General features: G+C 39.8%; 1 protein-coding gene across 1 annotated transcript in view; it reads right to left on the bottom strand.

Annotated features, from left to right (window-relative positions):
• Window positions 1-12,641, bottom strand: part of ITGA9 (integrin subunit alpha 9) — a 232,764-nt gene that overhangs the window by 69,347 nt on the left and 150,776 nt on the right. Inside the window, exons 19-20 of the mRNA XM_005429306.2 lie at window positions 2,966-3,052; window positions 1,662-1,741 (exon numbers count right to left, since the gene is read on the bottom strand). Coding sequence (XP_005429363.1) covers window positions 1,662-1,741; window positions 2,966-3,052 — 167 coding nt within the window. The remainder of the gene's footprint in view (window positions 1-1,661; window positions 1,742-2,965; window positions 3,053-12,641) is intronic.

Raw genomic sequence — 12,641 nt, 5'->3', positions numbered from 1 at the left:
ATGACATAGCTTCCCTGACCAGCTATTTCTGTCAGACTAACTCCAGTTCTGTGTGGAAACAATGCCTTCATCTCTGGCAGTCTGACTGCAGCACAGGTACTTTGTCTCAATTTCCTTAAACTGACTTTACCTCAGGGCTCCCTGCAACTCTTGTGGTAGAAAGATTTTGTTACACTCATTTGACAGCAAGGGAATTAAGCAATTTGCCTAAAGTCACAGAGGAAATGAGGATAATCAGCATTGAGAACTGCACTACTCTCTTTGGAGGTTCAGCTCAATCCTTCAAAACATAACTATTCTCTCTCAACCTTCTACAATGAGAAACTTTCTTGTAACATCTCTAAGCATGCACTCATTGTGTAACAATTACTGTTTATTTCTTTGCTCGTCTAAAGGCACAGACTAGTACTTCTCATTGGTAGGGCACAGAAATATAAGTGAGATTACAGAGGCAAGTTCTGCACTATCCAAGGTTGGAAAACACTGGTTGTGCACATTTAAAGCACTGCTGACCCATCTCTGCACTAACTGGCATTCACCTTGCAGATACTGATGTCTCTGACCAAGAAGCATCACAGGGTCATCTGAACACATGATGAACATCTGATGGAGAATAAAACTTCACTAACATGCAAGACATGGTGTCGTGTCTCACTTTCATTGTCTCACTATGTGCTGCAGGATCTTGTTCCCACCTACAGCTGCTACTGCAGGGGAGGACTATACCTTGTAAGAGCAGTCACTCAGCAGCTGCTACATCTTATCTCTCATCTCTATCTTTTTGTAGAGGTGTCATCCCATTTGGGAGGAGAATTCAGACTGAAGATCCTGATTTGGATACATAAGGGCATGAATTTGGCTCATTTACATAGTAAATGGGAGGAGGAGCTAGTCAAACACCCAACACATCAAAGCAGCAGTTCATGGCCAATGTTAACGCACCTGCGCATTGGTTCCCATACAGACACTGAAGTGCTTGTTACTGAATCACCCATGCAGTATGCTTCTTCATGGTACATCATCTTAGAAGGCACAAAGCATGTGTCACACCTTTTATCCTGCCCAAGACAAAATGCCTATGCATGCATACTTTGCAACACCCTGCTCCAATGCCTACCTGAAGTGCTCTTTGGGAAGTACACTATCTAGATGTTTTCCACAGTCTGGCATGGCTCACTGAAGATCCAGAGGGGGGAAAAATAGATATGTGACTTTAGAACCTAACACTGGGATCCTTGACCATCTGATTAAAGCATTTATCTTTTTTTGTTTGCATCCCAGCATGTTTATTTCATTCAAATGCTGGAACAAATGGGTTGGGCTATCCTGTGTTGATCATCAACCAGAGCTGAGCTGAGCTTGATACATGGTCCAAGAGATAGCCACTGAAACACAAGAGCCTTTCAACTGAGAGAATACAGAATGATCCTTCAGAATGGCAACTGCCTGGCAAAGAAAACCTATGTATGATCCTACCTCATTTTTCAGGAAGCTCCAATACATAGTTCCTCGGCATCACCAAAATACATGCATTTAGCCCCAGTAATTTAACCTAATTTACGTATCTACAGGTAATATCATGTAATTGTCAAGCACACGTAATGCACACTTCATGGAACGCAGGATATCCAAGTCATCTAGACATATAAGGGTCCCCTTACCTTTGGGCAGTGACAAGGAAGGTAAGTGTTTCTTCCTGCCCGGTCAAATGGCTTGTGTCAAAGATCACATTGAACTCATACTGCACAAAGAAAAAGACATATTTAGAGACTCAGCATATTGTTTCAAAATGTATTTATTCTGAAACTTTATTTATATTTTACTGGCCTAATTTTACAAAAGTGGCATATTTTGGTATGTGTAAGAGCACTTCTACTGCAAATAACCTTTAAAGTCTTAGTAATTGTGTTTGTCTTCAAATACTATAGAGTTTGGGTTTTCCTTCATTAAGAGAAGACCTTTACTAGAATTGCCATTCAAAGATATTTCTTGAGGAGATCATCTGCCTGGGAATGAGTCTTGCAGAACAGCAGGATCACTACCTGAAACTATGTCTGCATGTTATTTGTTGATTAAGAGATCTTTTGGGGGAATAAAGGCCACGCCACAGGCCTGCACTTGGAGTCTTGGAGCAAGTGGCTCAAGCTAAAGCAGCATTCAGAACACACATCATAATGGGTGAAAACAGGTGCTAATTTTGAAATAAGAATTTTACTTTGGTGGATTACTTCTCCATGTAATTTTTCTGCCTAACTCTAAAACAGACTTTGGCCAAGTGAAACAGTGTCCAAATCCATTGTAATTTCAATGGTTTACATTCTTATATTCTAGATAATATTTTGCTACTGCATGTGTTTTTTCAATTCCATTTAAAATATTTTTTACTTTTTCAAAATAGCACAAAAGAGTCAATTATAAAAACAGAAAACAAAAACTTTTACATTGGGTCAAAGGATACATCAATTCAAATGGAAAGGATTTGCTTTTGAAACGGAAATTTTCTGAAAAATTTCAGACTCATTTTTTTCAAGTCATCCTTAAGTTATTCCTCATTTTCTCACCTTTTTGGGTTGGTCATTTATATAGATCATTTTAGTGGCAGAAAGAACCCAGCTGGATTTTTTAATGTGATAGAAGACAAAAAACTCACAGAGGCAACGTAAGTAAGACACAGAGTCCTTTTCTAATTTTTTGCAGAGGAAATATGTAAGTTTTCCAAAGCTGCAACTTTTGCACCATTTTTCAAAGCCATTTTACTGCGGTGCCCAGGGCACTGTCATGGGCCCTGTCTGGTGGGAAAAAGGATAGCTAGTCTCCGTAACTGTGAAAGGCTTGGATATCTGGCTTAGCAAGTTAGAGAAAGTATCAATCACAGACATTTAACAGAGCAGTTGGCTTTCCAGCCACTCTTTGAGACACAGGTAAATGGACCAATATTCTGCAAATGCAAATATCACGAAGTTACCCTAGATTTGGATCTCATGAAAGGAAATCCCACACTGCACTTCAGGAAATCTGACTCCAGTAACTCACAAGCAATGCCCAGCTCCTCCTGCAAGAAAACAAAAAAGACCATGAGATTACAGATTTGGGGGAAAAAGAAGATTGCTAAGAAACACCAACATGATGAAACACTATGAAAATTAAATACTTCTCATCATAGCACTGTGTTGTACTTCCTTATTTCACATTAGTCAGACCAACATTGGGAAGAAGACAGCGATAAGAACCTTGTTCTAAGAGATAGATCATGAGGAAATACTGTGTGACTAAACACATTCGAGTCAGGGGGGTCAGCCCAAATCCTTGGATAACTCAGTTATTCCCTCCTTTTATTAAAAGAAAGCTTTCAAATGATCAAGAATGTAGGTTTTCTAAGGTAGTTTTTCAAGGTACCTGTACCACGAGGAGAGAACAGTGTTGGGAGACAGTGACCAACCCATGCAATATACAGATGCAGAAGAGAAAGTTAATCTGGTTCTGGTGACATTCAGTGCCCTGATCTCTTGCCCTGGTCCACAAGATGAGTCATGCTGGTATGGATACTAACCTTTAGTGAGACAATGGCATAGATAAAGTAGAGGAACGAGCATCTCCTCATGCTAAACATTGACTGTGGACAGTCAATAATTCAAATGCAAAATGTTAGAACAGCCCTATCCTGCTTGAGTGGTGACTCCACTACAACAGAAATTCTTCTGGTGAATGGAGTGTTTCATTGCTCCATAAAATAAGTGCCTAGCTCCAGATGAGCACATTCCCATTACAAGATTATCAGGGAACAGTTTAATACTCTGCCACTGTGGACAAGTTCATCTCACTAAACTTTAGGAGTGTGATTCAGCTCTGGAATCTTGCTTTTAAAAGCTCACACAGCAAGTGAATGCTATGTGATTTACATGTCACTGTTTCCATGGTAGTAAAAGGATGTAGAAAACAGTTCAGCAGACCAAATGCAGATGTTTAATTTAGACTGGGCTGGATACCTCTCTAGGCCCTACTGTTGATTATAGCATCATTCGAACTATAGTGCTTATGGTATGTGCTAAAATACAAACATCTAAATTTTAGAGATCTCATTCTATAAATTAATTTATTCCAGACATGCAGCTGACAATCTCTTTGCTACAGAACATATAATTTATTTGACCTATTTTCACTATTTACTGCAGTTTGCAAAGCTCATGCTCATGTACATTTCCTAAGCTACTTCAAATATGCACTTAAAAGTTACATTCTCAGCTGGAACAAGAATGAGTGGAAGGAGCTTCTTGAACTATGCACTTGGGATATAGGCATCTCCAGGAAATGCCTCTCTGTCTTTCACATTCTGACCTAAGCACAACATTAGTGCTCTACAGATATATAGCTTCAAAATCATGGTTCAAATCAGGGCACATATTTCTAGAAAATAATAGATCAAATACTATCTTTCTTACCTGACTCAGACAGTATTTCACTGGTTTCATGAGAAGCAAAAATAACGTAAGGAGAATATCAGTGCACACCTTGAGATGTCTAATGGAGTGACATTACTGCAATATTACTAAAATGCCAGAGGAGTGGCCTTCCCATTCAGTTTCTCTATGGATTTTTTTCCTTGCAATCTTTAGTAGACTTCCATTTCTGGCAATATGAAAGATGGCCCTGCTTAGCAAATCAAATATCTAGCTTCAGTAGTACGGAGCTACCATCCACATATGTGTTAGATTTTCTGCTCTAAAACGAATACAAAATAGAAAAACAAGTGCTTCATGGGCAAAACGTCTCTTTCACTAGCCTTTTCCTCTCAGGAATCTGGAAGGTTCTCCAGTTTTATGAGAGTGATCAAGAGAACACAAAGTCTAGGCAGCTGCAAAAACAAATGAAAAATTTCACACCTGTTTCAACCAAAAACATTCTCAGTTCTGGGTCATTCAAATGTCCCTTGCTAACTGGGGCAAACAATGAACTCTCTTCCATCAATGCCTAGCCTGTGGTCTGTCAAGAAGTGTTTCTAATTACATGACTGTCCAGTACGGTGACAGTGACCAGACAGACCCAAGAAACTGTCTCCTCTCTTCAAGGCCATATCCTTTCAGAGATGTCAAAGACCAGGATAATTGAGAGAACCTTCATACTATTAACAGAAGAAGAGCACTCCTTCCTCATTTTGCACATTGATGCCTTTACAGACCAGACAGCTGGCAGGCAGATGCCCATGGTTTTATTGCCCGTAAAAGGAAATTACAAGATAATGTTGAATTCACTGGTTTTGCTTATTGTTGCTTGGAAAAGTTTAACGAATGCAGGAAAATTTACTTGAATTACTTTCTGGCTTCATTAGCATACTGTCCAGTTTAATGATTAATATTAATACTACATTACTGAAGTTCAGAGTGGATAGTATGAAAAGGTTATTCTATGAGAGGGTGGTCAATCAGCAACAGGCTCTCCAGGAAAGTGGTCAGGGCACCAAACCTGTCCGAGGTCAGAAAGTATCTGGACAAAGCTCTAGGTTATATGGTTTTATTAGGGAGTCCCATGAGGAGCAAGGAGTTGGATTTAGCGATCCCTATGGGTCCCTTCCAACTTCAGTGATTCCAGTAATGGCGTACAATAAAACTTTTCAATGCTAAGAAATAGCAGAAATTACTTTGGCTTCATCATACTGGTTCAGCCTCCCACAGATTTATAATTAAAGGCTACCCAGAAAACTTTTTCCATGGACTTGTTGCCTTGCTCTGTGATTAAGATGGAGAAGCTCAGCTAATGAGTAAATATTTTGGTTTTCCTTCACTGCTCACTGTTTAGCTTCAGGCTTCAATTTCAGTGTGCTGTTCTGGAGGGAGAGAAAATTGTTTCTTTATGTGTTTTCCTATGGTGGTCAGCTCTCTAAACTCAATTTTCACACTGTTCCAGGAGGCTGAAGGGTTGGTGCTGTCTTATCTTACAAATAGGGAACAGCAGTGCAACTCAAGGCTTACAGAAACTGCAGATACCACTTCTTGCTGATGGATGTTAGCTCATGCTTTTGATGAGCAATGCTTCTCTATGATTATACAGCCCATTTGAAAAACTCAGCTTACTGCATGAACTTCATAGCAGTTCCTAATTTGTATAGAAAATATCACCAAAAGGGTTGGCTGTTTCCCTTCCAACAAGACAGTGTGAAGCTTTATCTGGAAAACTTTCTTTCTGAAACATTTCGGAGTGTTACATACTCTTAGTCAATCAGATAATTAGTCAAATAACTGTATTATGACTTCATTGCAAATGTTGACCTGGTTATGAGAAATATGAAGCACAGGCTGCCTCACAGTCTGTGTCTCAAAGTTCTTTACCACAGAAAAGAAAGGTTCCTCATCATTATAACATGAGCAATGAAACACACAAGTTCAAGACATTGAAACTTCCTCAGCCACATCTTGACTTACCATTTTCAAATTAGAGCCCATATGGGTTTTTTCCCCAAGTGAATTTTGCATACCTGGTATGGGATGACATACTGGCTAGCCAGTACAACCTGACTATTCTCTCTCTCACTTATGTCCAACCAAAACCCTCCAATCTTCCTGAGCCTGATCTGGCAGTTCATATAATTATATTTGGGGTTTATTTTTCCCAACATCATTCATTTCTTCCCCAAAGGTAGAACAACTCCTCTGAACTGATGCTGGCCTTGGCACCAATCCAGAGTCATCAATTCACTTCCTCAACTTTCTCCCCACTCATCTCCACCCATGACTGGTTGCAAGTTCCTTGCCTAAAACATCTCCTTAAGTAATCTTCTCCAGCCCATTATCTGCCCTTCAACACTGTACTCCAATACCAGGCTTTTATCTATCTGACAACTCTTCTACTATATTATGACTATCAGCAAAAGCAAACATTCATATAAGTACAGGTAATTTATGTTATTTTGCATTCACCATGTTCTCACAGAGAAGGTGTGAATTCAACTATTCTAACACTCATTTATGACCTGTTAGCTCTTTGCTTCTTTAACCGCACAACCTACGAGTAGATACTGCATCTGCAACGTCACTAAGGAGATGCAACAGAACAATACTAAACGTGAAAAGGATATTCCAGATGTCGCTCTCAATAGAAAGTGATATTAATTTCTGAACTTAAGGTAATTTATGTATTGTGTTGAATACTGCTGACTATCTGTGCTAGAGTTCACATTATACTTTTAAAAACTGTTCTGATTACCTGTTATTTCTTAAGGAGCTTTTGATTAAAACCACCAATGAAAGGCATTTTATAATTCTCTTTCCTTAGCTATACTCAAATTAAAGGTCTTCTTATATTGTTGTTGTTTAAACTGAAAAAATCCTCGCAAATCTTGGGTACCGGTGCATACATTCCAGAACTGATGAGAAAATGTCCTGGAAGTCTTGTGTTGTTGGCAGAACACTCCTGTTTGGAAGACATTGAAAATTTACTTAACTTGTTCAGATTTTTTCTTGTGATGCTGCTTGTTTTCCAAAGGATACAAAATCTGAATAACAAGAGCGAATTCCGAGGAACCGTGCATCTGTTGTCAGAGTACACACTCTTGTAACTGCTTTCCTTGTTGTTAGTAGTTTTCTTGTTCTATGGCGCCTGTCTGTGAACCAGCGCACTTAACACTACAGAGGATCATGAACAGTATCTTCATCCAAGAAGTCTTAAAAAATAAATTTCCTGAGAAAATATCACAAGAGAGGACTACTTGCACTGTCCACCTCATGCTATGCTAAGTCTCAAAAATTAGGTTCTATGCATCTACCTACTATATCCTCTCTCGATAGACTTTATAATTATATAGATTTTATAACTATCCCCATTAGCTATTTGGAAATTCTCTGACCTGCACCAAAGGTAGAGACTTACACTGGGCACTGGGAAAATTTGCTAAATTTGTACCAATTTTTATTCTCATCACGGACCCTGACTAAAAGGCATACTTATTCCTCAGTAATTTCAATGTGAACTTTTTGTGGGAAGGGATACTTTCCCAAATGAGAATTTAGATGAACATCTGGATGTTTTGTTCCACACAACAGGAAAATTATATAGACCTGCATTTTAAGACCTTCTTACTTTTGGGAGATATCACAAAACATATGTCTGCTCACAGCTGGTAATCTGCTTTCTACATACATGGCTTGCAAAGATGGGTAGAACAAACATGTCAGGAACCTAAAATAAAGACTCATCTCTTTGATGATGTTTGAAATGATTCTTTCAAATCACTCTTCATGATCTTGGTCTAAGCCCTTAGTTGTGCTATCAACAGCTCATGGGTTTCTCTAGGGTTTGGAAAGCAAAATTTTTATTTTGCTCCTACTTATCTCTCCCTGCCTCTCCCTGCCTTCCCTGAGGCGTTAAGGATATAAAGATGTACCAATTAACAGCCACCTCCTAAACATACTAATGTACTTTCTTTCGCAGCAATTGAGGTACAAAAGAATGTGGTCAGAGTTTTCCACATATGTAGTCCAATAGGGATGCCTGAGCTCATAAAAGACTAGGGATTTTTTTCAAATAAAAGGTCTGGCTCTGAGTTTCCTTATGATTGACAACAAGTACAGCTCAGAGTAATTTAATCTTGGAGGGGCCCTCATGCACATACAGCTTAGTTGTTCTAATACAAAATTCCACAGATACCACACTTTCCTCTAAAATAGTGCTTTGTAGGATATTTTAAAACTGCAAGAATACAAAGAAGATTAGTGGTATTACTGACTGGGAACCTCCTGGCACTACGCAAGAATTCAAGATCATCTGAAATCACTGAAATTGTGTGTCTGATCTACCTCAGATATTTCATAGAATTTGCTCTGATTATCATCCTCGAAAGCCCTTTAAGCCTCTCTTTTCTTCAGATAATTAGCAGTCTGCTGTCTGCTTTGTGTTTTTGTCAGCAGTACTCTCTGGTAACTGAGCAGACAGTATTTCCTCCATGTTTTTGGGCTGGACCTTGCCAGCACAGACCTTCCCCAACTCCAATCCACAGCCAACGCCAAAGGCAACAAAAATTCACTTTTGCTTGGAAATCTCAGTATCTCACAAACTGAGCCAGCAGCTTTGGGGTTGGTTTTTCTTCTTTTGCTCATCTGTTTCACGAGTTTCAAATGCACTAAGCCTTCAAACAACCACTGCCATCAGTACCTGACTCTCTCAGTACTGCACAACCCATGGATTGGACAGAGGGGAAGCACAGGAAGAGTTGTGCACAGTGTCAGGATGCACTGCTTCTCTGAGGCCAGCTTCTTAGGCAGTGGAGATAGCACTCAGTGGTGGCATCAGGCCACCTGGAAAAGCCACAGTGTCTCTCGTGAACAGTGAGTATATATTGTAAGCTGGGGAAAAAATTCATCCTGTTACTGATAGTAACTCTGAAGACAGACTGCAGTAGTTAGCACAGGTGGCTGTAGCTGACAAAGCAGTCAGGGGTGTAGGAAATATTTTCATATGAATTTCAAGGAGTTTCTCTCAGAGTGAAAATCCCATGAGTTCTGTTCCACTTCATGGAAATATAGTTTACTTGGCAACTTCAAGCAATTACTTTGTGGTTAGAAGCTCTTCTATGTATAACTCTCCACTTGCCAAAGCAAAGTGGGTGACAGAATCACTCAAAAGGAGGAAAAAGATGTTCATGATGGAAAGAAATTAAGATGGCTTTACTATTTTAACATAACAGCTCTGGATCTCAAGCTTCAAACATTGCTTGTTTGTAGCTTGTAAGTAATTTCCAAACACAGGAGGAATGCACGTAACAATGTGAATCACATGAAAGCCAAGTCAATGATAAACCAGCATCAATAGCAACTATAATTTAATATAGTTAAACATTATCTGATAGAAAAAATATTACAGAGAGGGAGTTATAGACTCAATACAGACTTGCTCATCAAGACCTTGTAATGAAACTAGCATTTATCTAACCTCTTGAAGGCAATGATTAAAGAATATTTGATATCACATCAAATTATAAAATGGAATAAAAGTATATTTTGTGAGTATCATAAAGGTCTGTTTTAAAGATGTCACAGGGACTGAAGGTCTTCCTTTATTTTCAACACATAGATATTCCCCTAACAAGTCACACCAAGAAATATGAATGTCACACTATAAATTCTGTGAACTGCTGTTTCACCAATTGACCCTCACTATCCGAATGCTTAACGAGCAAGCAAAACTACATACCTGAGTATGCTGACATTCACACAACCAAATCTTCATATGAAGATATGGGGCATCTGGATCTGTATACTAATAATAAATTGATCCTTTGATTCATCACCAGAAAATAAACTTGTAAGGGGGTTCGGAAACCTCAACAGTTGTTTCATAAAAAGAACTAGAGAGGAGAATAAAGTTTCCTTTGGCATTAGGGAGAAATTTCCTGTCCTATTCCATGATCTCAGTAGTAAATGATGTAGGCACATCCCACTCTGAAATCCAGCAATCCTGACTTGAAACATCTTGGATTTGCTCCTTATTTTGAGAAAATGGCTATTTCTGTATGATTAATTAAAGCCTCTTACCTCTCCTTCTTATCCCTGGATGGAACCTATTTTATAGATATCTTACTGATCCCGTCCAACCCAGCAAATATTTGAGTAAAAAGGGAAAGACAAAAACTTTTCTATTTACTAGATACTTTCAACTCTCTCTTACTCATAAACTTTTATCTTAACTTGTGAAGAGCTATTGCAGCAAATTTTTAAAGCATAGCACCTCAGAAGCTGAAGAGACAGCATAAATTGTTCATTCAGCTCAAGTGATTAAGCCCCAAAACAATTTTCAGAAACAGTCAACAAAACAAATCATGTTTTTGTTCCTCCTGTCTTTTAGGGGAAGTGCAGGGCATGTGGTGGAACTGTAAGGAGAAACGGGGATCTGGTGCCACAGTGAGAAGTTCCACCTCCTTTGCTGCCACACTCATTTTAACAGACCAATTAGACGTACATTGACTTTCACTGTATTATGCCAGGTAAATATTTATTTTTCCTGCTTGCTGAGAACTGCTGAATTTAATTTTTTGAAGAAAACAATACAGGAAACATCACCAAGATACATGGTCCCCATAGAGCTGTTAGGTCAGCTGACTCTCATTCACTGCGAGGATGGCCACATTTCATTCCCATATGCGTTAATGTACATAGAATCATAGAACCATTAAGGTTGAAAAAGACCTCTGATATAATCAAGTCCAACCTTTGGTCAAAAAGCCACCTGGTTGACTAGACCATGGCACTAAGTGCCACATCCAGCTGTTTCTTGAACATCTGCAGGGATGGTCATTCTACCACCTTCCTAGGCAGTCCATTGTAATGTTTAACAACTGTGAAGAAATTCTTCCTGATGTGCAACCTGAACCTTCTCTGGCACAGCTTGAGGCATTTCCTCCCATCCTGTTGCTGGTTTCCTGAGAGAAGAGTCCAACCCTCACCTCCTTCCAGGTAGCTGTACAGCGTAATAGGGTCACCCCTAAGACTCCTTTTCTCCAGACTAAACAACCACAGCTCGCTCAGCCACCTCTCATAAAATGTACTCCAGACCCTTCAAACAGCTTTGTTACCCTTCTCTGGACATGCCCTTTCTTGTAATGAGGGGCCCAGAAATGGACACGATTTGAGATGTGGCCTCAGCAATGCTGAGTACAGGAGGATAATCACTTTCCTGGTCCTGCTGGCCACATTATTCCCAGGATAGCTCAGGATGCCATTGGCTTTTTTGGTCACCTGAGAACACACTGGCTCATGTTCAGATGCTCTCAAACCAGTACCCACTGCCCATTTTCCTCTGGGCAGTTTTCCAGCCACTCTTCCCCCAGCCTGTAGTGATGCATGGGGTTGTTGTGACCCAAGGACAGGACTTGGATCTTGATGTCAGCCCATCAATCCAGTCTGTCCAGAATCCTATGCAAATCCTTCCTACTCTCCAGCAGATCAAAACTCCCTCCTAATCTGGTGTCATCCACAAATTTACTGAGGGTGCACGTGTGCTAGGTTACAATATAAAGATGCATTCTATTCTCATCCTCAAGAGCTGCTGAAACCAGGAGGGGCATCTTTTTTCCTTATCTCCTGTTAATGAACCCATCAATGTCTTGCCTCATGACTCAGAGATAACTCCCTCTGGGAGCCATTTCTGTTTAAGGGGAAATCAAGGACCCCACCGCATGACTCAGAATGATTTCAGCCCATTGCGAGATCTCTGCCCAGGGGGGAGGAGCTAAGCATCCCCATCTGGATATAATCTGGGTTTTGGGACACCACAAGCAGCCCTTACCCACTGGTTTCCAGAGGACAAGAGCTACCAGATTTTTCTACAGGATCACCACTTCAACAAGACCATTTCATCTGGACTGCTACCACCACCCTAACCAGCAGGGTGTCAGGTTGTATTCTGACCCTGTATGTGGTTTTTCTTTTGTATTATTGCATGTAAATTTTTTTCCCCTTTTCCTAATAAATTGTATTTCTGACTTGGAGTCTTTTGCTGGTTTTGCTTTCAAACCAGAACAGCGCTCAAATCCCCTCATCCAGATCATCATAGTGAACAGGACAGGTCCCAGTATGGAGATCTGGGGAACACCACTAATGACTGGCCACCAACCAGATGTGCCACCACTGACCACCAAAAAAATGGATATTTATGAA

The sequence above is a fragment of the Geospiza fortis genome, unplaced genomic scaffold (genome assembly GCF_000277835.1).
Source record: "Geospiza fortis unplaced genomic scaffold, GeoFor_1.0 scaffold197, whole genome shotgun sequence".
Classification (NCBI taxonomy): Eukaryota; Metazoa; Chordata; class Aves; order Passeriformes; family Thraupidae; genus Geospiza; species Geospiza fortis.
Note: the sequence above shows the minus strand (reverse complement) of the source record. Positions and strands in the feature narration are given on the sequence as shown.